The following is a 27,236-nucleotide window of genomic DNA, read 5'->3' on the forward strand; positions in this document are numbered from 1 at the left end:
TAAAACACCTAAACAGTGTTTCCTTGGGTATGTACAACTTAGGTGCATAGAACAAGGGTTTTTTTAACCTTTTTTGGGGTCTTACATGGCCTTTGAGAATTGAAGTGAATTGGATCACACATGTATGAACCTACAGTAAAAACTTGCTGTACCATAACCCATACAGGAGGCCAGATGTCCCAAGTAAAGAACTTCAGTCGTGGAGGAGGATGTGCCCTAAGTGTGTGTTGCCCACTATTATTGGGGAATTGGAACCGTCCTTGGAAAAAGAATTCTCTGCTTTGGAGTTGGTGCTAATGGAGTTTTGTGGTTTCTTAGTCTTTTCGTCCTCCTTACCTCTTGTCTTTTTTTTTTTTTTTTTAAAGATTTTATTTATTCATTTATTTGAGAGAGTGAGAGAGCACATGAGAGGGGGGAAGGTCAGAGGGAGAAGCAGACTCCCTGCCGAGCAGGGAGCCCGATGCGGGACTCGATCCCGGGACTCCAGGATCGTGACCTGAGCCGAAGGCAGTCGCTTAACCAACTGAGCCACCCAGGCACTCCTCCTTACCTCTTGTTGAGGGCAGAGATTGGTGACTGTTACGCCCTGTGCTGTATTCTGAAAGCCTCATACAGAGGGCGTGAACATGGCACGTGCCCAGGAAACGTTACTGCATGTATATTAGGTTCCATCTCCTCTGCCGCAGTTGAGAAGCACCTTGCCACAAAGGTAGCTGGTCTCTGATATTTACCCCTAATCATTCTCAACCTGTTTCTCACTCTTTTTTTTTTTTCCTTACCCTTAGAAGTTTCGGGAATGCACTTGGAAATTGTATTCTGGACAAAGACTATCTGAGGTCACTAAATAAGCTTCCCCGCCAGGTATGTTAGAAATGGATGGATGGAATGCAGCACAGTAAAGATAGGACTATTTTCCGGCTGGCATGGGTTGAGTATTCCGGGAGGGAGAGAGAAGGGGAGACTCAGCTCTTTCGAGGGTCTGGAATGTGCATTTCAGACTTGTTTGACCACCAGAGCCAGCAGGAACCAGTCACCTTATTTTCCTGCTGGAGGAATTGAAGCCTCGAGAATCGGTGCCACTTGCTTTCTTCCGCCCGAGAGCTGTGTTCGGAACGGTCTGTGAAACCTGAAAAGGAGCACAGAGCCCCGGCAGCGCCCGGTGGTTCCTTAGCAACACTCAGCAAGAACCCACCTCTTCAGCCTTCTTGCTGCTCCTGCGCTCAAGGGGCCACGGCGTAGATGCCCTTGGCTCTGCCCGAGCCTATCACGCGAGCCGCGCCTTGGCCTTTGGAGACAGGGGTCCGGAATGGCGCGGCCCTGGCCTCGCTCTTGGCGGGGCTGAGGGGGGGGCGGAGCGTGCCTGTGGCCGGCGGAGTGGCTGCCGACTCCGGGGCCGGGGCCGGGCCGGGGCGTTCTCGAAGAGCCCCGCAGTGCCGCCGCCCACAGCTGCCGCCTGGGGACACCTGACAGCCGGGAGTGGCACTGGGCAGCTGTCAAAACGCCACTTTCCCTTGTTAAAATCCTTTTTATACACTACTGGCCTCCGCTTATATTTTAAGAATTTTTGCATCTGTGTTTATGAGGGATATTAGGGGGTTTTTTTTATTATTGTGGTAAAAAAATAACATAAAATTGACCATTTTAGCCATTTTTAAGTGTATAGTTCACTGATGAAACAGATCTCCAGAACTTTTAATCTTGGGATACTGCAACTTCACACCCATAGGACAACCCCCCATTTCCCCTTCTCACAGCCCCTGGTTACCAGCATTCTACTTCCGGTTCCTGTGAATTTGACCACTTTAGACGCCACATGCAAGTGGAATCATACTGTTTGTTTTTCTGTGACTTATTTCACTTGGCATAATGGCCTCAAGTTTCATCTATGTTGTAGCTTGTGTCAGAAGTACCCTCCTTTTTTTCGGCATGCCTGGCTGGCTCAGTCGGTAGAGTGTGGGACCCTTGATTTCAGGGTTTAAGTTCAAGCCGCATGTTGGGTGTAGAGATCACTTAAACATAAAGTCCTTAAAAAAAAAAAAAAAAAGAATTATGTTCCTTTTTAAGGCTGAATAATCCACTGTATGCATACACCAGATTTTCTTTAATTTTTCCATCAATGGACATCTGGTGGCTTTCATCTCTTGACTTGAGAATAGTGCTGTTATGAACATGGTTTTGCAAATACCTCTTTAAGACCCTGCTTTCAGTTATTTTAGATATATCCAGAGGTGGGTTTGCTGGATCATATGGTAGTGTTTTTGTTCTTTTTTTTACACAGAGCTTGAGCTCACCACCCTGAGGTCAAGACCTGAGCTCAGATCAAGAGTTGGACACTTAACTGACTGAGCCACCCCCGTGTCCCCATATGGTATTTTTTTTTATTCTTATGTTAATCCCCATACATTACATCATTAGTTTTAGATGAAGTGTTCCATGATTCATTGTTTGCGCATAACACCCAGTGCTCCATGCAGAATGTGCCCTCCTCAATACCCACCACCAGGCTAACCCATCCTCCCACCCCCCTCCCCTCTAGAACCCTGTTTGTTTTTCAGAGTCCATCGTCTCTCATGGTTCGTCTACCCCTCCGATTTCCCCCGCTTCATTCTTCTTCTCCCGCTACCTTCTTCTTTTTTTTTTCTTAACATATATTGCATTATTTGTTTCAGAGGTACAGAGCTGAGATTCAACAGTCTTGCACAATTCACAGCGCTTACCAGAGCACATACCCTCCCCAGTGTCTATCACCCAGTCACCCCATCCCTCCCACCTCACCCCCCACTCCAGCAACCCTCAGTTTGTTTCCTGCAATTAAGAATTCCTATCAGTGAGGTCATATGATACATGTCTTTCTCTGTTTGACTTATTTCACTCCACATAATACCCTCCAGTTCCATCCACGTCGTTGCAAATGGCAAGATCTCATTCCTTTTGATAGCTGCATAATATTCCATTGTATATATAAACCACATCTTTATCCATTCATCTGTCGATGGACATCTTGGCTCTCCCATATGGTAGTTTTTTGAAGAACTTCCACACTGTTTTCTGTAGTGGCCACAACATTTTATAGTTCAACCAACAGTGCACAAGTGCTCCAATTTCTCTACATCCTTACCAACACTTGTTATTTTCTGCTTTTTTGATAGCAGCCATCCTAGTGGGTGTGAGGTGCTATCTTCTTGTGGGTTTGATTTGCATTTCTCTGATGATAAGTTTCGATGTTGAACATCTTTTCATATGCTTTTTGACCATTTGTATATCATCTTTGGAGAAATGTCTTCAAGTTCCTTGCCCATTTTTAAATTGGGGATTTTAATTTTTTGTTGTTGGGTTATAGGGATTCTGTATCTATTCTGAATATTAACCCCTTATCAGAGACAGGATTGCAATTTTTTTTTCCTATTTCATAGGTTGCCTTTAAAATGTTTAAGTTTGACGTCCCATTTCTGTATTTTTGCTTTGTGCTTTTAGTGTCATATGCAAGAAATCATTGTCAAATCCAATGTCATCAAGCTTTTCCCCTATATTTTCTTCTATGAGTTTTATGGGTTTGGTGTTATGTCGGGCGGCAGGCTGTGGATCCTGGTAACTCTCTATCAGCGCCCTCTTGCCAGACGGGATCTCCTCCTCTAGTAACATCTGCAGCTCTGCCATTTTCCACCCCTCTGCATCGCTTCCTCTCGCGTTAAAGGGACAGAGGCAGCAAGGTCCGCCGAGGAGCCGAGCACCTCACAGCCCCGATACAAACCGCCGACCGCCCTCCCGCCTGGTATTGTGGGACGGCACCTCCTCCTCTTCCGCCTCACTCTCTCCACCCCGCTCCGCTCACTTCGCGCAGCCGCCTCAATCCCGTTCTCTCGCGAGCCCTCACGTTTTCCCTCCTCCTCCCCGCCACCACGGGATTTTTTTCTTTGCATGGTCTTCTGGGAATTGTAGTCTCTCGCGGTCTACGCGGCCCATCGAAAGCGCATGCGTTTAGGGGAGCCTCCGAAAAAGAACGGGGAGGAGCGTAAAGGACAGCCCAGGGAGGAAGTTTAAGTGCGAAGTTTCCCGACATCTCCGGCAGGTGGCGCCACAGGGTGACTCTAGAGAATAAAATCCTTTCCCCGAGAAGGCTGTGAAAATTGGCAGAATTTGCTTGATTAGGAAGTGTCAGTGAATAAGAGATACCAATTCTGATACGGGATTAAGAAGGGCTAGAATATGAAGAAATCCAAATCTTTACTTCCTCTTCTCAGACATAACGCGACTCAGGCTTTACTTTCTAAACTTCCTGCACCCTCAATTTTTCATTTAAAATTTAGCAAACATTTATCATTGACAGCTCTGTACCAAGCAATGTACTACACACTGGGGGTATGGGTTGAACAAGGATGCTCTGTACCTGTAGAGACTCACAATTTAAAAATAAATACACATAATTTCAGTGTTATCCCATCCTAATCGCTTTTTCTTTGTCTCTTCTTTGCAAATATCTCCCTACACTTTTGAAGTTAGGTACGCATTATCTAGATTACAGAAAATCATTTCGTTGTCTTTCTTTATCAACTGCTTTGTAATAGTGTAAAAGGCCCTATATCTCAAGATTTTCGTTTCAACAAGAACATTAAATGCTTTTGAAATAATGAGCTATGAATAGTGGTGTCCAATGGCCAAAAAGCAAACTAATTTAAAAATCATTTAAAAATCCATATTTCATCTCTCCACTAAGTCATTTCAAATCACAATAACTATAGGGATAATAACATGACCCAGTCACATTTTTAAAAACTGACCCATCAATAGGTATTTATTGAATATTATCTTTACTAGAGGCCATAAAATGTTCAACCTGTAAAAGGAAAAATTTCAGTCTCCTACATGAGAAAACTACCCCCAGCCACCAGATTCCCAGATCCATAAATCAATAAACAGCTTACTCTCCATAATTATCTGGAATAGACATGATAGTCTTTCTTTAATATTTTCCTTAATCCAAGCATTATTTCATCCAAGTTCTTGAAATGTGATATATTTGGTGCCCAAATAGGGTGTCTTCTCTTGATCAGATGGGGGCCCCCAAAGATGGGGCCACAGTTGGGTGGAAGCCACTAGCACCAGCAGTTAAAGAATTCAAGTGAAGCAGAAGGAAATAGAAGGTTATTGAATCCACCGCAAGGGGGCCAGGGGCAGGACAGCAGAGAGGCTGTCTGCAAGGCGTCAGTGGGTGGGGGCTGTTTTTAAAAGGGGAAGACGAGGAGGTATGGCGACATATGCAATATTCCCTTTTTTGGGAACTGTGCCCAGTTGTAAGTAGCCCATTGGTTAGTTAGGGCCTGTGGATATTTTGAGGTGGGTCCCCTGATGGGCTTGTCTGTATTTAGCCAGGTGGTCGATGTGCCCTTTCTACATTCCATTGTTCCAGCCTGTTTGCCTAAAAACAGCCTTTACAATAAATTCTTTTTTTTTTTAATGTGATATATTCTTAAATTTGGTCTCCACATGAGCCAGAATTAACTACAGTCATCACTAAGCTTGCTTACATCCATATATTGACACCTTTCTTTCTTTTTTAGTTTTGTTTTTTGGTTTTTTGTTTTAGTAATCTCTATACCCAACGTGGGGCTTCAGGTCAGGACCCTGAGATAGAGGGTCACATGCTCTTCTGACTGAGCCCGCTGGGTGGCCCCATATATTGATATCTTTCAACAGCACTGGGGAGGTAAATAAACAGTTGCCCCTGCTTTACTATTTTCAAAGTATTACCAGATTTCTTTCATGCCCACAACTCTGAGAGATAAATGACCTAACGATTTGTTTCTATCTTTACCAAATAAGGAAATTTAAGCTTAGACAGCAAGGGATTTAACTAAGAACACTGAAAATAATAAAGTTCTCTGATTTCTAGATCAGTGCTCTTTCCTACAATCCAGTTAAATCTATCTGTTCAAATACTTGTGATTCATATAAAATCCATTCAAAGAAGTTATCCCTCATACCTCCAAGTTAATTGAATTGAATATGCTATCCTTTGTATTTTTATTTTTAAAAAATAGTTTGATAGTTATAGTCTGTAATCAGACAATGTTTCTTTTTTTTTTTTTAAGATTTTATTTTTTGAGCGAGAGAGAGTGAGCAAGAGAGAGAGAGAAAGCACCAGCCAGGGGAGGGGCAGAGAAGCAGACTCCCCGCTGAGCAGGGAGTCTGGGATCATGACCTGAGCCAAAGGCAGACACCTAACCGACTGAGCCACGGGGTGCCCCCAGGCAATATTTCTTAATTTAAAACCAAATGGTGTCAACTACACTTCAACTTAAAAAAGGGTATTTGTGGGTGCCTGTGTGGCTCAGCTGTTTAGCATCTGCCTTCGGTTCAGGTCATGATCCCAGGGTCCTGGGATCGAGCCCCACATCGGGTTCCTTGCTCGGCAGGGAAGCCTGCTTCTCCCTCTCCCACTCCCCCTGCTTGTGTTCCCTCTCTCGCTGTCTCTCTCTCTGTCAAAAAATAAATAAAAATCTTTAAATAAAAAAATAAATTTAAAAAAAAGGGTATTTGTGGGGCTAAAACTGTAAAACACAGCACCATACGGTAGCCATGGGCTTTCAATACAACTCAAAATAAGAAATATTCTATACAACATGACCCAGAACATAGATATATATACTTGCTGGTATAAAGGTTTTACAAAACTAAATATGATATACTCAGATATTTCCTGTTCTATTTCATTTCACATAATGCTGATAAGGATCACTGAATTGATTTCATGACCCACGGTTTGAACACCATTTTTCCCCTCACTAAATTAAGCAAATATGACTCTATACCATAAGTATATGTTACTATCATAAATTTATGTTGTTATAAACTTAAAAAATCAGTTATTAACAGACAAACCAGAAAAATACACATATTCAAAGATTTAATAGAATAAAATTGCAGAATAAAATTTAGCTGAAGGATCTAAATTTCTGTACCAAAACAGCTTCCTTTATACAACCCTATTCAAAATCCTAATAGGTTTGTAAAAATTGACAAGGTGGTTCTAAAACTTGTTTGGAAATGCAAAGACCCTAGTATAGCCAAGAAAATACTAAAGTAGAAGAATGAAGTTAGAGGATACATGCTACCAAGTTTCAAGATTTACTATAAAGCTACAGAAATTAAGACAATGTGAACCTGATGTAAGAACAAACACAAACAGGGCGCCTGGGTGGCTCAGTCGTTAAGCCTCTGATTCGGCTCAGGTCATGGTCCCAGGGTCCTGGGATCGAGCCCCGCATCGAGCTCCCTGCTCCGCAGGAAGCCTGCTTCTCCCTCTCCCACTCCCCCTGCTTGTGTTCCCTCTCTCGCTGTGTCTCTCTCCATCAAATAAATACATAAAATCTTAAAAAAAAAAAAAAAAAAAAAAAAAAAAAACCTAACAGTTAAATTATTATATACCTCAGTTTAGTAATAACTAACATTTTAATGTAAATACACTTTAAGATCATTAAAAATAGAATATTCTGCAGTCCATCCACATGCATCTTCAGAAAAGATATTAATACCTTGCTGAAGAAGAACCCTGACTAGATCTGCAGAATCATAATGTACAGCAAGCGTGAGGGCTGTTCTAAAATAACAGAGAACTTCACCCTTAGGAACTTAAGAGTTGGGCGCCTGGGTGGCTCAGATGGTTAAGCGTCTGCCTTCGGCTCAGGTCATGATTCCAGGGTCCTGGGATCGAGCCCCGCATCGGGCTTTCTGCTCAGTGGGGAGCCTGCTTCTCCCTCTCCCTCTGTCTCCCCCCTGCTCATGTTCTCTCTCTCTCTGTATCTCTGTGTCTCAAATGAATAAATAAAATCTTTAAAAAAAAAAAAAAAAGGAACTTAAGAGTTATTTAAACAGCTAATTTGATATACTTTTTTTTTTTTAAAGATTTTATTTATTTATTTGGCAGAGAGAGACACAGCGAGAGAGGGAACACAAGCAGGGGGAGTGGGAGAGAGAGAGAAGCAGGCTTCCCGCTGAGCAGGGAGCCCGATGCGGGGCTCGATCCCAGGACCCTGGGATCATGACCCGAGCCGAAGGCAGACGCTTAACGACTGAGCCACCCAGGCGCCCCAATTTGATATACTTTATCAGGTTAATATCTTGCCTGTCAGTACAGAATTGGCCATTAACATGTTCAAGTGCTCATCTTTGTAAATAACTCCACGGCTAAAATGAAAGGACAAAAAAGAAGCCTCTTGTCCTACTTGTCTATGACAGTAGAAGTTGCTAATTTAAAGTCCTTTGATAGGGGCCTCTGGGTGGCTCAGTCGTTCAGCGTCTGCCTTCGGCTCAGGTCATGATCCCAGGGTCCTGGGATCGGGCCCCGCATCGGGCTCCCTGCTCGGCGGGAAGCCTGCTTCTCCCTCTCCCACTCCCCCTGCTTGTGTTCCCTCTCTCGCTGTGTCTCTCTCCGTCAAATAAATAAATAAAATCTTAAAAAAAAAAAAAAGAACAGACACAAATATATGCATAAATTGGATTGATGACAAAAGTGCCAGTGCAATTCAAGGAGGGAAAGGATTCTTTTTCCTCAGTAAATGTGCTGGAGCCACTGGACACTTGTTTTTTGTTGTTGTTGGTGGTGTGTTTTTTTTAATGAACATTGAACCTACCTCACAACATGCTCCAAAATTTATTCATATTCAGAATATATCATAGGTCCAAATGTAAAAGGTAAAGCAATAAAGCTTCTTTTTTTAATTAAAGATTTTTTTAAGAAGATTTTATTTATTTATTTGACAGACACACAGTGAGAGGGGGAACACAAGCAGGGGGAGTGGGAAAGGGAGAAGCAGGCTTCCCGCCGAGCAGGGAGCCCAAAGTGGGGCTTGATCCCAGGACCCTGGGATCATGACCTGAGCTGAAGGCAGGCGCTTAACGACTGAGCCACCCGGGCGCCCCTTAATTAAAGATTTTATTTATTTATTCATCAGAGAGAGAGAGAGAGCACAAGAAGGGGGAGCAGCAGGCTCCCCACTGAGCAAGGAGCCCAACTCAGGACTAGATCCCAGGACCCCAGGATCATAACCCAAGCGGAAGGCAGACGCTCAAACCAACTGAGCCATCCAGGCATCCCAGCAATAAAGCTTCTGCAAGGAAATATCAAATAACTTCACAAGTGTGGGGTAGGCAAAGATTTCTTAACCAGGATACAGTAAGCACTAAAAAATAAAGAAAAAATGGAAAAACTGCTTTTTAGTGAAGTGTGAAGGTGAGACATTACATTCATTTCCAAAGCTGCTGAAACAAATTACAACAAATTTAGTGACTTAAAGCAACACTAATTTATTATCTTCACAGCTCTGGAGGTCAGAACAGTCAGCTAAAATTAAGGTGTCGATAGGGCTTTGTTCCTTCTGGGGACTCCGGAGAATATGTTTCCTTGCCTTTCTAGGTTCTAGAAGCTACCTACATTCTTTGGCTCATGGCCCCTTCTTCCACCTTCAAATCCGACGCAGAGTGTCTTCAAATCTCTGACTTTCCTTCTATAAACACATTCTTCCTCTCTGACTCTGACCATCATTCTTCCTTATAAGGACCCTGTGACTACATACATCCCAGATGGATAATCCAGGATAATCTCCCCAGCTCAAGATCCTTAACTTGATTACAAGCCAAAGTCCTTTTTACCATATAAGGTAATATACTCATAGTTTCCAGGGATTTCCAGGGATACTATTAAGGGGCTCCTGGGTGGCTCAGTCCTTTAAGCATCTGCCTTCAGCTCAGGTCATGATCCCAGGGTCCTGAGATCAAGTTCTGTATAGGCTCCCTGCTCTGCAGGGAGTCTGCTTCTCCCTCTCCCTCTGCCCTTCCCCCCTGCTTGTACTCTCTCTCAATCTCAAATAAATAAATAAAATCTTAAAAAAAAACTATTAAGTGAAAAGATAAACCACAACATATACATTTGACAGAGGACTCATACCCAGGATATCATTTTTTTCCTTTTTTTTATTATTATGTTACATTACATCATTAGTTTTTGATGTAGTGTTCCATGATTCATTGTTTGCGTATAACACCCAGTGCTCCATGCAGAACGTGCCCTCCTTAATACCCATCACCAGGCTAACCCATCCCCCCACCCCCCAGGATATAATTTTTTAAAATTCTTCCACGTCAATTAAAAAAAAGACAATTCAATAAAAAATGGACAAAAGAAGACAACTACATTTCACAAAAGGCCAATAAATATAGGAAAAGGTACTCAACTCATTATTCATCAAGGAAAGGCAAATTAAAGCCATACTGGGGGCACCTGGGTGGCTCAGTCCATTCCTGTCTGCCTTCTGCTCAAGTCATGGTCTAGAATCCTGGAATCCAGCCATTGTGGGGCTCCTGCTCAGTTGGAAGTCTATTCCCTCTCCCTCTCCCTCTGCAGCCCCCCTCCAACTCATGTGCACACTCTCTCTCAAACAAGTAAATAAAATCTTTAAAATAAATAAATAAAATAAAGCCATTCTAAGATAACACTGCACTCCACCAAGATGTAGTGTAAATTTTTTTTAATTTTATTTATTTACTTACTTAGAATGCACTTGCGAGCATGTGCACACGTGCGCACAAGCTGCAGCTGGGGGAGGGGCAGAGGGAAAGGGAGAGAGAATCCTAAGCAGCTCCGCACTGAGCCAGGACCCTCACACGGAGCCGGATCTCATGACCCTAAGATCATGACCTGAGCAGAAATCAAAAGCCCCATACTCGGGGCGCCTGGGTGGCTCAGTCGTTAAGCGTCTGCCTTCGGCTCAGGTCATGATCCCAGGCTCCTGGGATCGAGCCCCGCTTTATTCTTCTGTTTCTGAAGTTTGAAGACGTGGCTTGGTTGCCTTTTTTTTTTTTTTTCTTTTTTTAAGATTTTATTTATTTGACAGAAAGAGAGCACAAGTAGGCAGAGTAGCAGGCAGAGGGAGGGGGAGAAGCAGGCTTCCCGCAAGCAGGGAGCCCGATGCGGGGCTCGATCCCAAGACCCTGGGATCATGACCTGAGCCGAAGGCAGACGCTTAACCGACTGAGCCACCCAGGCGCCCCTGCTCGGTTGCCTTTTTGTTTGCAGTTTTAACGGTTAAGAAGCTTGAAGACATGTCAGATGCTTCCTTTTTTCCTCCACTCTCACACCACTACTACGCTCACAACGCTCTGACACGAGCTGGGTGTCCTACAGTTTAACTCAATTCTGACTTGTTCTACCTGGAGGTTGTGTCGGATTCCACAGGGTAAGGACTCAGTCGCACAAGACTGCCCTCCCACTCCCCCTTCAGATGCCAGTCCCAAGTCCAAGTTGTCACTTGTGCTTCTGAGCACTCGGCCATAAACTGGAGGTTCCTGTAACCACCTCCTCGCGTTTGATTAATTTGCTAGCACAGCGCACAGAACTCAGGAAAACAGTTTACTGCTTACCAGTTTATTATGAAAGGATGTGGTAAATATAGAGATGGAAGAGATGCATAGAGGAAGGAGTGTGGGAAGGAGTACAGACATTCCACGCCCTCTCTAGACACACTGCTCTTCCAGCAACCTCCACATGTTCGATCCAGAAGCCTTCTGAATCCTGTACTTTTGGGATTTTTATGGAGGCCTCACCACATAGCCATGATTGATTATTAACTCCATTTCCGGCCCCTCTTCCCTCTCTGGAGAATGGGGGTGGGGCTAAAAAGTCCAAGCTTCTAGTCATGGCATAGTCTTTCTGGCAACCAGTCCCCATCCAGGAGTCATCAGAACAAAAGACACTCCTGTCACCCAGGAAATTCCAAGGAATTTAGTAGCAAAAACGGGTTAAAGACCAGATACGAGAACAAACTGCTCTTATCACTTAGGAAATTACAAGGATTTTAAGAGCTCTGTGCCAGGAACCAGGGACAGAAGTCAACATATATATTTTCTATTATCTTACACCATCTTATTTCTTCCTCTTTGGATGCTAATAGGATCTTCTGCCCCAGTGTCTGAAATTTCACTGTTATAAATTAGTATATATAGGAAAGATACTTGCTACAATGATGTTATGTAACCAATGACCTCAAAGCTCAATGGTCTACAAGCCTTTTTCCCTTACTCATGGGTCTTTGGGTAGGCTGTGCCCACTCCGGGGTCGGTTAGGTTTGTCAGAGCGAGGCTTTGGTTTGAGTTCAGTTCTGTTCCATGTGCCTCCTCTTCCTACCTGGACCAGCATGTGTAATGTCTTCTAAGCTTCCATCAACCAAAGCAAGTCATATGGCCATGCCCAATTTGGGAGGAAATTTATTCCAACCGCTCTAGTGAGAACCCTGCACTGTTACATTAGGAAGGGTGTGGAGTGGGTTGGAAACAATAATACAATCTGCCTCAGTACTGTTCTTTCTTCATGCTGGGCATTTGGCTCTCCCAATCTGCAAATTTATGTCCTTCAGTGCTGAACATGTTCTTGATCGATTTCCTTAATAATTTCTTTTCCATTTCTCTGTTCATTCTGTCTGGAGCTCCTATTATTTGGATATTGAACCACTAAAATAAACAGTACTTGAAATTTATCTTTTCTTTCCTATTCTGTATCTTTGTCTTTTTACTGTTTCTGGAAGATTTCTTCAACTTTGAACTTTTCTATTTAGTTTTTATTTCTACTATCATATTTTTTTAATACTTTAAAATTTTTCAGAGTATTCTTTTTTTTTTTTTTTAAGGATTTTATTTATTTATTTGACAGAGAGAGAGACAGCTAGAGAGGGAACACAAGCAGGGGGAGTGGGAGAGGGAGAAGCAGGCTTCCCGCCGAGCAGGGAGCCCGATGTGGGGCTTGATCCCAGGACCCTGGGATCATGGCCTGAGCCGAAGGCAGACGCTTAACGACTGAGCCACCCAGGCGCCCCAGGAGTATTCTTTTCTTTATACTATATTATATGCAGTATCCTTTAAAATCTCTCTGGGGATACCAATGATAATACTTTTGAAGTTTTCTCTGTGTGTGTAGACTCTGTTGCCCTCATTACTTTTTCTCCAAATTGTTTTGGTCTATATATTTAAAAAGACTTTCCTCAGGTATCCAGTAATCTTGGTTGTTTGCTCATATTTGTGAGTAAGAGACTAAAAAGCTGATTGGAGGCTCTCAGTGGGGCTTAGATACACTAGGCTTCACTGAAGGGCTTTCTGTATAAGCCATTTAAAATTGGGGAACATCCATGTCACATCTTTGGATTTCTTTTTTTTTTTTTTTAAGTAAGCTCTATATCTTAAGTGGGGTTCGAACTCATGACCTGGAAGATCAAGAATCACATGCTCTGCTGACTGAGCCAGCCAGGTGCCCCATCTTTGGATATTTTTAAAGATCTCTTGAGCTGGTTAAATTCCTGAGAACACTCTACTAATCTCTTGTCTAGAGGGTTAGATCCTTTCTATCTACATTCTGGGAGTTGACTGAGGGTTGGGGTTAGAGGGCTGGGGGTCTTTTTTTTTTAAGATTTTATTTATTTATTTGTCAGCGAGAGAGAGAGCACAAGCAGGGGGAGCAGCAGAGGGAGAAGCAGGCTTCCCGCCGAGCAGGGAGCCCGATGTGGGGCTCGATCCCAGGATCCTGGGATCATGACCTGAGCTGAAGGCAGACGCTCAATGACTGAGCCATCCAGGCATCCCATGGGCTGGGGCGTCTTGGCATTTGGTGTACCTGTTCGTTTAAAGCCCATTTTAGTGCCATTATTGTATTAGACAGAGACCCAACAGAAATGGCAAATTCATTTGGATATGTTGAGGGCAGTATAACAAAGAGCCTATTTATACAGGAATGGGCAGGGCATAAGGAAACCACAAGGAATAGTTTAGTACTATATCAGTCTGCTAGGGCTGCCACAACAAAGTACCGTAGACCTGGTGGCTAAAACAACCTAGTAGTAAAGCAGATTTATTTTCTCACAGTCTGGAGTCTACAAGTCCAAGATCAGCATATTGACAGGGTTGATTTCTTTTGAGGTCGCTCTCCTTGGCTTATAGATGCCCATCTTTCCCCTGCAACTTCACACAATCTAACCTCTGTATTTGTGTCCTACTCTAGTTTTCTTTTTCTAAAGATTTTATTTATTTATTCAACAGAGAGAGCAAGAGAGTACAAGCAGGGGGAACGGGAGAGGGAGAAACAGGCATCCCGCTGAGCAGGGAGCCTGATGCAGGGCTCAAGCCCAGGACCCCAAGATCACGAGCCGAAGGCAGACGCCCAACCATCTGAGCCACCCAGGCGCCCCCTACTCTACTTTTCTTATAAGGATGCAGTCATTATATGAGTTATATGAGGCCACCCTAATGGCCTCATTTAACTTAACTACCTCCTTAAAGACTCTATCTCCAAATACACTTACAGTCTGAGGTCCTGAAGGTTAGGACTTCAACATATGAATTTTGGGATGACACAGTTCAGATCGTAACAAGTACCTTCGGAGGTAATAACAGTAGGTCTCCAGTGATAAGGGGAAGGAGCATTATCAGATGCCACAGACAGATTGGTACTGTGGAGACAATTACTTTACAAGAGCTGAAAACTGGTCGAGAGGCAACGAGCCTACCTGGACCTACAGGGAAGAAAGTGTGGGAATCAATCTTCCAACCTCAGTCTCTTCCTTCCCTTGGATCTCCTGGTGATACTCCCCAGTAGCCAAATCTAACTGGAAGCCAGAGTATAGGGGCGTCTGTTGATGTAGTCAACACTAGTCATCTTCCCAGGACACACAGCAGGCTGGAAAAGGGTGGAAGGGGATCTGGAGGGGCAAATGAAAGACCTAAGGCACCGTCAGTACCCCTGCTTTCGTGTGTGCTTCGTATCCTCTCTGTTTGCCTATAAAGAGGAAAAACCTACACTATTTGGCAAGAGGAACGGAGGCATATTCAGAAAGGTGTGTGCAGTTGGGGAGGGGATCTAGGATTCTGCTTCTGATATGGAATTCAAGGAATTATTTTAACCACTCCTTTTGACCCTTACTTTGGGATGTTTCTGGTACCTACGCCTGACTGAACCTATTTGAGGACTTTTGTAGTGTAAATTGGATTTACTTTTGGCTATCTCCAAGACCCGCTGAGGATTTTGTTTCCTAAGTTTTTACTACTCACCCATTTATTTTTAAAAATTTTTTATTTAAATTCCTGTTAGCTAACATACAGCGTAATACTAGTTTCTGGTGCACAATGTAGTGATTCAACATTTTGGTACATCACCTGGTGCTCATCACAGCAAGTGCACTCCTTAATCTCCATCACCTATTTCACCCATCCCCCACCCACCTCCTTTCTGCTAATCATCTGTGTGTTCTCTATAGTTAAGAGTCTGTTTCTTGGTCTCTTCATCTCCCTTTCCCCTTTGCTTGTTTGTTTTGTTTCTTAAATTCCACATATGAGTGAAATCATATGGTATTTGTCTTTGAGTTATTTCGCTTAGCATAATACTCTCCAGTTCTATCCACATCATTGCAAATGCCAAAATCTCATTCTTTTTTATGGCTGAATCATGTTCCTCTCTCTCTCTCTCTCTCTATATATATATATATATATAAATCTAAATGAAATATAAGTAACATACCTGTTAGAATTAAAAGCAACAGGGGGTGCCTGAGTGGCTCAGTCAGTTGCGTGTCTGCCTTCGGCTCAAGTCATGATCCCTACCTGGGATCGAGCCCCTCATCTGGCTCCCTGCTCAGCGAGGAGTCTGCTCCCTCTCTCTCCTTGCTGCTCCCCCTGCTTGTACTCTCTCTCTCTGTCTCAAATAAATAAAATCTTTTAAAAATAAAAATAAAATATAAAGAATTGAAAGCAACAATCATAAGGATACCCACTGGGCTTGAGAAAAGAATAAAAGACATCAGTGTGATTCTTACTGTAGAGAAAAGTTAAAAAAGAATCAAAGATGAAGAGTGCCATACGAGATTAGAAACATCATTCTAGAAGGCTGGGTAATGGTCCTCTCTCATATATATATATAGAGAGAGAGAGAGAGAGAGGAATATCACCACATCTTTCTTCATTCATCAATCAGTGGACACTTGGGCTGTTTTCATAATTTGGATATTGTAAATAATGCTGCCATAAACATAGGGGTGCAATAGCCCTTTGAATTAGTATTTTTGTATTCTTTGGGTAAATACCTAATAGTGCAATTGCTGAATCATAGGATAGTTCTATTTTTTTTTTAAAGATTTTATTTATTTATTTGAGAGAGAGAGAATGAGAGAGAGCACATGAGAGGGGGGAGGGTCAGAGGGAGAAGCAGACTCCCTGCTGAGCAGGGAGCCCGATGCGGGACTCGATCTCGGGACTCCAGGATCATGACCTGAGCCAAAGGCAGTCGCTTAACCAACTGAGCCACCCAGGCGCCCAGGATAGTTCTATTTCTAATGTTTTGAGGAACCTCTATACTGTTCTTCAGAGTGGTTGTACCAGATTGCATTCCCACCAACAGTGTAAGAGGGTTCCCCTTTCTCCACATCCTCACCAACACCTGTTGTTTTTTGTGTTGTTGATTTTAGCCATTCTGGCAGGTGTGAGATGGTATCTCATTGTAGTTTTGATTTGTATTTCCCTGATGATGAGTGATGTTGAGCATCTTTTTATGTCTGTTGGCCATCTGGATGTCTTCTTTGGAAAAATGTCTATTCAGGTCTTCTGCCCATTTTTAATGTGGATTATTTGTTTTTTGGGTATTCAGTTGTATCAGTTCTTTATATATTTTGAATACTAACCCTTTATTGGATATGTCATTTGCAAATATCTTTTCCCATTTGGTAGGTTGCCTTTTAGTTTTGTTGATTGGTTTCTTCACTGTGCAGGTTTTATTTTGATGTAGTCCCATTAGTTTATTACTGTTTTTGTTTCCCTTGCCTTTGGAGGCATATCTGGAAAGAGGAAAGGGGATACTGCTTGTGTTCTCTTCTAGGATTTGTATAGTTTCAGGTCTCACAGTTAGGTCTTTATTCCATTTTGAATTCATTTTTGTCTATGGTGTAAGAAAGTGGTCCAGTTTCATTCTTTTGCATGGTGCTGTCCAGATTTCCCAACACCATTTATTGAAGAGGCTTTTTCCCACTGGCTATACTTTCCTGCCTTGTTAGAGATTAATTGACCATATAGTTGTGGGTTCATTTTTGTGTTTTCTCTTCTGTTCCATTGATCTATGTGTCTATTTTTGTGCCAGTACCAGTACATATTTTGATTGTAACATAACTTGAAGTCCAGAATTGTGATGCCTCCCACTTTGTTTTTCCTTTTCAACATTGCTTTGGCTATATGGGGTCTTTTGTAGTACCATACAAATTTTAAGATTGTTTGTTTTAGCTCAGTGAAAAATGCTTTTAATATTTTGATAGGGATTGTATAAATGGGTAGATTGCTTTGGGTAGTGTAGACATTTTATCAATATTTGTTCTTCCAATCCATGAACATGGAATGTCTTTCCATTTCTTTGTGTCATCTTCAATTTAATCAGTGTTTTATCGTTTTCAGAGTACAGGTCTTTCACCTCTTTGGTTAGGTTTATTACTAGGTATCTTATTGTCTTTGGTGCAATTATAAATGAGATTGATTTCTTAATTTTTCTTTCTGTTGCTTCATTATTGGTGTATAGAAATCACCTGGGTGGCTCAGTCAGTTAACCGTCTGCCTTCAGCTCAGGTCATGATCCCGGGGTCCTGGGATTGAGCCCCACGTCTGGCTCCCTGCTCAGTGGGGAGCCTGCTTTTCCCTCTCCCTCTGCCACTGCCCCTGCTTGTGCTCTCTCTCAAATAAATAAAATCTTTCAAAAAAAAAAAAAAGATTCATTTTTATTGCTTTTATATTTCCTGCCTTTATACTGTCATTTTTGGTCTCTCCTTTCCAATCAAAAAGTACCCTTTAATATTTCTTGCATGGCTGTTTTAGTGGCCACAAACTCCTTTAGTTTTTGTTTGTCTGGAAACTATCTCTCATTGTATTCTGAATGATAGCCTTGCTAGATAGAGTATTCTTGGCTGCAGATTTTTTCCATTCAGCACTTGGAATATATCACACCACTCCCTTCTGGCTTGCCAAGTTTTTGTTGAAAAACCTCTTGTTAGCCTTATGGGTTTTTCCTTGTAAGTTAATGACTTTTTTTGTTGCTTTTAAGATTTTTTTGCTAATTACAATATTTCTTGGTGTGGGCCTCCTTTTGTTGATTTTGATGGGAGTTCTCTTTGCCTCCTAGATCTGGATGTCTGTTTCCTTCTCCAGATTAAGGAATTTTTCAGCTATTATTTCTTCAAATATATTTTCTGCCCCCTTTTCTCTTTTTCTTCTGGGGATCCTATAATGCAAATATTATTACATTTGGTGGAGTCACTGAGTTCCCCAACTCTATTCTCATTTGCATGATTCTCTCTCTTTTGTTCAGCTTCATTGCTTTCCACTGCTTTGTCTCCTAGGTCATTAATTCATTCCTTTGCTTCTTCCAGCCTTCTAGAACGATGTTTCTTTTTTTTTTTTTTTAAAGATTTATTTATTTGAGAGAGAGAATGAGACAGACAGCATGAGAGAGGGGAGGGTCAGAGGGAGAAGCAGACTCCCTGCTGAGCAGGGAGCCCGATGCGGGACTCGATCCCGGGACTCCAGGATTATGACCTGAGCCGAAGGCAGTCACGTAACCAATTGAGCCACCCAGGCGCCCCTAGAACGATGTTTCTAATCTCATTTATGGCACTCTTCATCTCTGATTCTTTTTTAACTTTTCTCTACAGTAAGGATCACACTGATCTTTTATTATTTTCTCAAGCCCAGTGGATATCCTTATGATTGTTGCTTTATTTTTTATTTTTATTTTTAAAGATTTTATTTATCTATTTATTTGAGAGAGAGAGAGAGAAACAGCATGAGAGAGGAGAGGGTCAGAGGGAGAAACAGGCTCCCCGCTGAGCCGGGAGCGCGATGTGGGACTCGATACCAGGACTCCGGGACCATGACCTGAGCCAAAGGCAGTTGTTTAACCAACTGAGCCACCTAGGCGCCCGTTTATTTTTATTTTTAAAAGATTTTATTTGGGCGCTTGGGTGGCTCAGTCGTTGGGCATCTGCCTTCGGCTCAGGTCATGATCCCAGGGTCCTGGGATCGAGCCCCACATTGGGCTCCCTACTCGGCGGGGGCCTGCTTCTCCCTCTCCCACTCCCCCTGCTTGTGTTCCCTCTCTAGCTATCTCTCTCTCTGTCAAATAAATAAATAAAATCTTTAAAAAAAAAAAGGTCCTTTGATGAACAAGAAACTATGCTGAGGTCACTTATCTGATGGTAAAGATTTTAAAAAAGAATCCCCCATTTCTTCCTTAATCTGATACAGTGTACTTACAAGCCATCTAGAGGACAGGTCCGTATAAAAAGCTATTTGCAGGGGTGCCTGGGTGGCTCAGTCGGTTAAGCGTCTGCCTTCAGCTCAGTCATGATCTCGGGGTCCTGGGATCGAGCTCCATGTCTGGCTCCCTGCTCTAGCCCCTCCCCCTGCTCATGCTCTCTCTCTCTCTCTCTCTCTCTCAAATAAATAAAATCTTTAAAAATAAAAAAATAAAAAAGCTTATTTGCAGGCTGAAAATAACAGTATCCATACTAATGGTAATAAAACAGTCATAGTTGCAGTTAATGATGTTAAGATAAGCACGTGGTAGACACTAAATTAAATACTATATATATATATAAAATAGTACACACAACCACCCTTGAAGGATATATTATTATCCTCCTTTTCATATCAGGAAATGTATCTGGTTATGATAAGTAATGTTTCCAAAATCACACACCCAGCAAGTAGGAAAGCTAGGAATTAAACCTAGTCTTGTGTCAATCTAAAGCCCATCTCTTTTCTCTTTATCACCCACCTATGATTTGTCCTCATTAAAGGAAAAGTCTATTCAATTAAAGTTATCTTTCATCCTTCTATCCTTGCCAATGAAAACAAAAATATATATATATACTGAACATGAAAAAGGATGATGAGCCCATATTATCTGGTAAGAGTAATTAATAATCACTTAGGGATCATCTAACATCAGTATTCTTCAAAAACAAAAAGCAATTTAAAGCAAAGAGTCATCCAAAAGACAAAGCAACTCCTATTTATGTTTAATATTCATCTTTTAAGGAAAATATATATGAAGTAGAAGTTTCAAAAATATTATAAAAGGGTGAAGAAGTCCAATATTGCATCATAAAGTAAAATAAAAGTTAGGAGTCCACACATTATAAAACTAATATGAAACCCCTTTAGCTAATATAAAAGCATATGGCAAAAAACAAAAAAAGACTGCAAATGACATCAGTCAATAATATGAAGGAATATAAATTCTACCATATACTGTTCTTCATGTTGCCCCGTCAGAATAATTGCTTTCTGCCTAACTGATGACATGTTGACATTTTTCACTATATAATTATAAATTAATCCTCTTCGTATTAAGTTAATCTTTCTGACTTGAGTAACTGTGCCACTCTAGAACAATATAAGGGGTTTTTTTTTATTCTTATGTTAATCCCCATACATTACATCATTAGTTTTAGATGAAGTGTTCCATGATTCATTGTTTGTGCATAACACCCAGTGCTCCATACAGAATGTGCCCTCCTCAATACCCACCACCAGGCTAACCCATCCTCCCACCCATAGAACAATATAAGGTTTAAAAAAAAACCCAAAACTACTGTACCTTTGCAACTTATCAATTGCATGTACATTTGCTTCTTTTTCTATTAAAAATTCCACCATTTGCTGTTTGTTCTCACTTACAGCAAGTAGAAATGGTGTGAGTTCATCCTGTAAAAGTGCAAAAACAATTTATAATTTACGAAATTACATATTTCCATACTGAATTTTAAAACTTATAAAGGATCCTCTAAACTCAAATATGTAATATACAAAGTACTCTCACCCTTCTGTGCTTTCACCAGCTTCTCCTTCTCTTTCAAATAGCCCTCCTCAGGGGGCCTGGGTGGCTCAGTCGGTTAAGCATCTGCCTTGGGCTCAGGTCAGCTCAGGTCGTGATCCCAAGGTCCTGGGATCCAGCCCCAAGTCAGGCTCCCTGCTCAGAGGGAGTTGGCCTCTCCCTCTGCCCCGCCCCTATGCTCCTACTCTCTCGCCCACTCTCTCTCTCTCTCAAATAAATAAATAAAATCTTTTTTAAAAAATAAAATAAATAAAACTAAATTAAATAGCCCTCTTCCACTTCTTCAACAGATTAACTGCAGTCATTCTCCAAAACTCACTTCATTGGCTGGTTCCAAGAATCTTGGCTTCTATCACAGTATTTATTATGGTATACTCTAGTTATTTTATTGCACCCCCTCTAAACCAAGAGCTTCTTGAGGAAAGGGATTATTTTTTTTCTCTATATCTCCAAAATCTAAAACATAGCAGTAAATGCTTTAAGTATTTTTATTGAGTTAACAACCTAAATGATTATCTCTGGAGTAGTGATTTTTAAATTACATTCCGAAGAACATATACTTTGCTGGAAGGTAAGTACTGTGCCCCAATAGAAAGATTCAATGATCATCTATGTCTGAGAAATATTACAAAACTGCACTATATATCTAGCACAAAAGAAATCCGTTTAAATTTGCTTATCCCCATTTGACAATACTTTTTGTGGCAAACATTAACATTTGAGAAATTAGAGTTTTGGGGATATAGTTTTGAGAGCTTTCCAATAAAAATGAAGATTTTCGGGGTGCCTGGGTGGCTCAGTCGTTAAGCCTTCAGCTCAGGCCATGATCCCAGGGTCCTGGGATCGAGCCCCACATCCTGCTCGGCGGAAGCCTGCTTCTCCCTCTCCCGCTCCCCCTGCTTGTGTTCCCTCTCTCGCCGTCTCTCCGTCAAATAAATAAATAAAATCATTAAAAAAAAAAAAATGAAGGTTTTCTCCAGGTTACACAAACATGCTTGATTCTCTTCTGTCAAGGGTATCAGGATCCCAGATGGCAACATAAGGCACTCTTGATCCAAATGGGTCACTGAGGAGATGGACTCGGAATTAAAAGAGTGGCTTTGGGGCAACTGGGTGGCTCAGTCAGTTAAGCGTCTGTCTTTGGCTCAGGTCATGACCCCCGGGGTCCTGGGATCCACCCCTGCATCAGGCTCCCCTGTTTCTCCCTCTCCCTCTGCCCTTCCTCCATACTCATGTTTGTTCTCCGTCTCTCTCAAGTAAATAAAATCTTAAAAACAAAAAAAAGTATCATTAAAGTGAAATCTTAGACAATTAAGTTATTTCAAAATATTTTCATTCAGGGAATGCAGGAGCTTCCAAATATGAAAAACTGACCCTACCTATGTCAACCAACAGTGTTTCTGTAAGGGCAGTGGTAGAAATAATGCATGTCACAGAAACAGAAGGTGGACTGGTGCGCGTGGTCATCAACTACTCCCCATGTACAGCTACCACCCCACTGAGGAACTACACAAGGCTGAGCAGGAACTACTCTCTGAAATGGGAGACCCCAATGTGGTACGTGGAGGGAAGAGTGGCTACAAGCACAAGTAAATGCCCCTGTAGGATGTCATGACCTGATCCCTTTGCTCTCATTTTCAGAACCTTGGGGCCTCGAGTGCCCAGGGCCTGCAACCTGCTGCTTTCTCCTCCCACTTGCACTCACCCAAGTTACCCCACTGGGTCAGGGTCTCCCACCCATTCCCAGCAGCACCCATTTCCTAAGCCCCTGCACAGCACCCAGCCTCCACCACCTCCACTCCCCTCTAGGCCTTCAATCCTTTGTGGGCTCTGAGCCCACCATCCACTCCCAAGCACTAATGGGAAGATTTTCTTTCTGGGGTGGAAGTGGGGCTGGGAGACAGAACTTCGCCCTCTCCATGGGCATCACCTTTCTCTAGCCCTCCCTGCCCTGGCTTTGGAGTTGTTTCCAGGATGACAGGACCTGATGTATAGAATTCAGTATATGTATTTATTACACATATAAATAAATATGTAAATAAAATGATTTGTGGCTAAAAAAATTTATGTATACATATATATATTATTTCAAATACTCTATAAATACACTTGATCTGCACCTTGTGTCTCACTTCAATATTTGTATGGTGTAGAAGCAGCTTCTCTGCTATTGATGTATTCGAACCAAGGGCAGCATAGTGGAGAGCAGTATTGCCAGCAATGTCCATAAGATTTGGATCAGCACCGTGTTCTAGAAGAATAGTCACACATCTCTCATCCTGACATTGTACAGCCTGTCAGTATTATACCAAGAAACAGTGTCAATTCTGGGAATTTAAAGTAAACATGCCACAGGTTTCACCAATTAGTTATGTTTAAATGCAATAAGTTTTCATTCTAAGTAATTAAATCAAATCCATCTCAGGCAGACACAGCTGCTTCCACATACCTTCATCAGAGCAGTCCTAAATCTTTATCAAAGAGGTCAAGCTGGCATTTCCTCTCCACTAGGACAGCAACGACATCTGGATGGCCATTGGCACAGGCCAAATGAAGAGCAGTCCTATGAAAGTGAAAGAACTTTTTAGGAAATTATAGTGCACTATTTCAAAACATGCAGTTAATTCATGTAATTGTAAACGTTAAATAGCATCTTATTCCTATGACTCCAAAACAAAGATTTAGTTTTCTTTTGAAGAAAGTACAAAATTTATTAGTGATTCTTCACCACACTAATAAAGAGCAGCCTATGTGAGTAGGTAGAGCATGACCTGAGGATTCAGCTTAACTTGGGTTTGACTCCTACTTTAACTCTGTCACTTAACAGTTATCACTTACTTAGCCTTATCCTCAATTTCCTCATCAACAAAATGGGGATAAAAATAGTTATCTTGGGGCCCCTGCCCAGCTCAGTTTGAAAATCATGTGACTCTTGATCTTGAGGGTCGTGAATTCGAGCCCCACGTTGGGTATAGAGATTACTAAAAAATAATAATAATAAATAAAGACTAGTTATCTCACAAGATCTTGGCGTGATGCTTAAATGAGGATCTACGCAAAGTTTGTTACATAATATTATTATAACTATTACTATTACTACTATTTTACAAAGACAACATCCAATTAGGTAAGGTGATACAATTATGCCTACTTTGTAGATATGTTTTAAGGATTCGCAAGAATACTACATTTCAGTGATTCTAAGATGCTCATTTTGTCACCTTTTAATATCTCTGACATTGGAATGCAATTTATAATTCAAAATGTCTTACAACTATAATTGGCAGAATTGTTTTGCAATTTCTTATTGGTACAGAAAATACTGGGGCATCAGACAATCTATGGTGCCTTACATTACATGAAATAATGATATACACAACAGGTCTATTGCAGTTCTAATCATATAACTGGCATTTAAATAAATTTTAGTTCCTGAAAGCATTATGGGAAAAGAGGACTAAAATAACGGAGAATGTTTTTTAAGTAATTCTTACTCTGATTTTCAAGAAACTTTAAGCCAAAGGAAACTCAGGATTTAAATAAACAGGGACAGCTCATTTTATTAAATAGTTAGATTTATAAATCACATGAAAATCAAGTACTACCAATTATCAATAGTAGTATTTAATACTATTATAAATTTCAAAAGGACAAGTAAAGGTTAACTTTTACAATTTCCTATCTTCAGAAATGTTTTTGTTTGAAAGGAAAGAGGAAAAGCTTTAACTGAGATTAAGTCCTAATACTTCAATTTAAAATTGCTCATCTCAGGGGCACTTCGGTGGCTAGTTGGTTGGGTGTCCGACTCTTGGTTTTGGCTCAGGTCATGATCTCCAGATCTTGAGATGGAGCCCCATGTCAGGCTCCGTGCTCGGCATGGAGTCAGCTTGAGATCCTCTCTCTCCCTCTAACCCTCCCTTCTCCCTCCCCAGCCACTCCCATTCACTCTCTCTCTCTCTCAAATAAATCAATCTTTTCTTAAAATTAAAAAAATAAAATAAAATTTCTCATCTTAGTAGTACCTGGCCGGTTTAATCAGTAGAACATGCAACCTTAGTCTCAATGATATAAATTCAAGCCCCATGTTGGGTATAGAGATTACTTAAAAATAAAATCTTTTAAATAAATAAATAAATAAATAGAATTTCTCATCTTACTAATACTGGACAACATGAAGTCTTTAAGAATGAAAAGATTCTGGATAGAGTATGTCTCCTACATTACATGTGTTCAGATTCTATTTGATAAATAAATGGATTGAGGGCGCCTGGGTGGCTCAGTTGGTTAAGCGACTGCCTTGGGCTCAGGTCATGATCCTGGAGTCCCGGGATCGAGTCCCGCATCGGGCTCCCCGCTCGGCAGGGAGTCTGCTTCTCCCTCTGACCCTGCTCTCTGTCTCTCATTCTCTCTGTCTTAAATAAATAAATAAAATCTTTTAAAAAAATAAATAAATAAATAAATAAATGGATTGAAAGAGTAGATAAATACAGTGGGAGAGCTCAATATTTTTTAAAGATTTATTTCTTTTAGAGAAAAAGAGAGAGTATGCGCAAGCGGGGGGAAGGGCAGAGGGAGAGGGAGAGAATCTCAAGCAGTCTCCCCACCAAGCATGGAGCCCGACATGGGGCTCCACCCCCCAACCCCGAGATCACGACCCACGCCGAATTCAACACTCTGATGCTCAAACGATTATGCCACCCAGGCACCCCAGAGTTCAGTATTTTTAAAGAAAACTTTTATAAAGTAAAGCAATACATCTGAAATTGCAACAATCATTTATATTTCCTATTTTTGATTTTTTTCATAAGGACACAACTAAAATTTTATATACTTTTACAGTATCATTTATATTATTTATTTTCGTAAGGATGTAACTAAAATAAAATGATTAATCTATAATCACCTATATGTAATAAAGCTACACACAACAAAAAAATGTATATATTTAATGTATGAATAAAATCGACAAGTACAGGTAAAAACATTCCCTTTACTTCTGAAGAGGTTAAACGTTGTCAGAAGATACCAATCCCCACCCGCAGTCCCCAATTTTTTTTAAATAGAAAGTAAGAGGGGCACCTGGGTGGCTCAGTCAGTTAAGTGCTTGCCTTCATCTCAGGTCATGTTCCCAGGGTCCTGAGATCGAGCCCTGCATCGGGCTCCCTGCCCAGCAGGGAGCCTGCTTCTCCCTCTCCCACTCCCCCTGCTTGTGTTCCCTCTCTCGCTGTCTCTCTCTCTCTCTGTCAAATAAATAAATAAATAAAATCTTAAAAAAAACAAAAACAAAACCCTGTCTGTAAAGTGGTCTACCCGGGGAATTATGAGTGGGTCCAAAGGCAGCTGAAGCTTTCGTTTTCGTGCTCCGACAGCCGGCCTGGGCGCTACACCCCTGCTGGGGGCCTCAGGAGGGAAGACCGCAAAGCGCCCTCGGTGACAGGGGGGCTCCGCTCCACAGGCGGAGCCCGGGAAGGTGCGCGCTTCTCCCGGTCCGCCCCACCTCCTCCCCGCCGTCTCCGGCAGCCGGCCTCCAAGTCCCTATTACCTGTTCATCTGGTCTCTTTCGTCCACGCCGTGTTTCCCGGAAAGTAGAATCTCCTGCAGTTTCCTTACGTTGCCCATGCTGGCAACTTTGTGGATCTTTCTGAGATCTTTGTCTCGGATGTTGTACCCCCACCCGAAGCTGCTGGTTCCAATTCTCCTCTCACGCAGGATGCCCGGGCCGTCCCTCAGCGAGCTGGTAACGCGAAAGGACGACCCGCCCTTCTTACTCCCGAAGCTAAAAAACTTCTTCACCGCAAAGCCTGGAGGCTTCACAAACACTTCCCCTTCCCCTCCGCTTTTCACCGCCTCTAGAGCCCAACACTAGCGCTAGAGATAAGCCAAACCCGCCTCGCCACTACATCACAGTAGCGAAATTCCGAGGTCTGGAATCTTTGAGCGCAGCATAATGTAACCAAGCAACGATGCCAAACACAGATGCGCTTGCGCGCCTCACAAACCGGCGTCGCTGGGCCTGCGCGCAGAGGGCGGGCGGCCAAGGGTGCCCAAAGCGCATGTGCGAGGTCCAAGTCTCTCAAATCTCAGCGATCGCTTGTGAGCCGGCTGGGTTCCCCTTCAAACATTGGCGAGAGTTGGCTGAGCGTTTCTGAACCTTTGCAGAAGTTAGACTCGCCGGTGGGGAAAGGCACTCTTCCTATACTACTGGGGCTAGAGAGCATGAAACTTCAGGATGTTGAATGCCTCGTTCCCCAGAAAACTTCCCTAAAAAAAGCTCTCCCGCAGTTTATTCCTCTTCCATATCCCTCTGGGCCCCAGCCGGTCTCCATGCAATTGAGCA

General features: G+C 42.1%; 3 protein-coding genes across 5 annotated transcripts in view; 2 read left to right on the forward strand and 1 right to left on the reverse strand.

Annotated features, from left to right (window-relative positions):
- LOC123842295 (ATP-dependent zinc metalloprotease YME1L1-like) overlaps positions 1-4,435 on the forward strand; it is a 69,699-nt gene extending 65,264 nt beyond the window's left edge. Inside the window, 1 exon segment of the mRNA XM_064591966.1 lies at positions 167-4,435. Coding sequence (XP_064448036.1) covers positions 167-500 — 334 coding nt within the window. The 3' untranslated portion in view covers positions 501-4,435.
- Positions 1-27,236, forward strand: part of CUNH10orf67 (chromosome unknown C10orf67 homolog) — a 151,154-nt gene that overhangs the window by 395 nt on the left and 123,523 nt on the right. The window lies entirely within an intron of this gene.
- LOC135364493 (ankyrin repeat domain-containing protein 26-like) lies at positions 1,896-27,105 on the reverse strand. Of its 3 annotated transcripts, XM_064591965.1 has the most exons (5): positions 26,442-27,105; positions 23,349-23,462; positions 23,020-23,193; positions 20,663-20,769; positions 1,896-2,024 (listed from the first exon to the last, which is right to left on the reverse strand). In XM_064591965.1, the coding sequence occupies exons 2-5, from the start codon at positions 23,352-23,354 to the stop codon at positions 1,982-1,984; spliced, it is 330 nt and encodes a 109-aa protein (XP_064448035.1). In that variant the 5' UTR covers positions 23,355-23,462; positions 26,442-27,105; the 3' UTR covers positions 1,896-1,981. The 3 variants fall into 3 exon arrangements, 1 of the variants encoding a protein (XP_064448035.1); XR_010411685.1 differs by lacking the exon at positions 23,020-23,193 and having other exon boundaries at positions 26,442-27,092; XR_010411684.1 differs by lacking the exons at positions 1,896-2,024; positions 23,020-23,193 and having other exon boundaries at positions 19,143-20,769; positions 26,442-27,088.

The sequence above is a fragment of the Mirounga angustirostris genome, unplaced genomic scaffold (genome assembly GCF_029215605.1).
Source record: "Mirounga angustirostris isolate CCGP_5_RB_7025 unplaced genomic scaffold, mMirAng1.0.hap1 SCAF_5, whole genome shotgun sequence".
Taxonomy (NCBI): domain Eukaryota; kingdom Metazoa; phylum Chordata; class Mammalia; order Carnivora; family Phocidae; genus Mirounga; species Mirounga angustirostris.

What these genes read in the sequence shown, in the direction of transcription:
- LOC135364493 (XM_064591965.1), bottom strand. An exon ending in ATATTGAAGTGAGACACAAG is followed by an intron (nt 20,770 to 23,019) that starts GTGCAGATCAAG and finishes GCACTTTTACAG; the next exon opens with GATGAACTCACACCATTTCT. An exon ending in GCAATTGATAAGTTGCAAAG is followed by an intron (nt 2,025 to 20,662) that starts GTACAGTAGTTT and finishes TTTTTTTTTAAG; the next exon opens with GACTTTATGTTTAAGTGATC.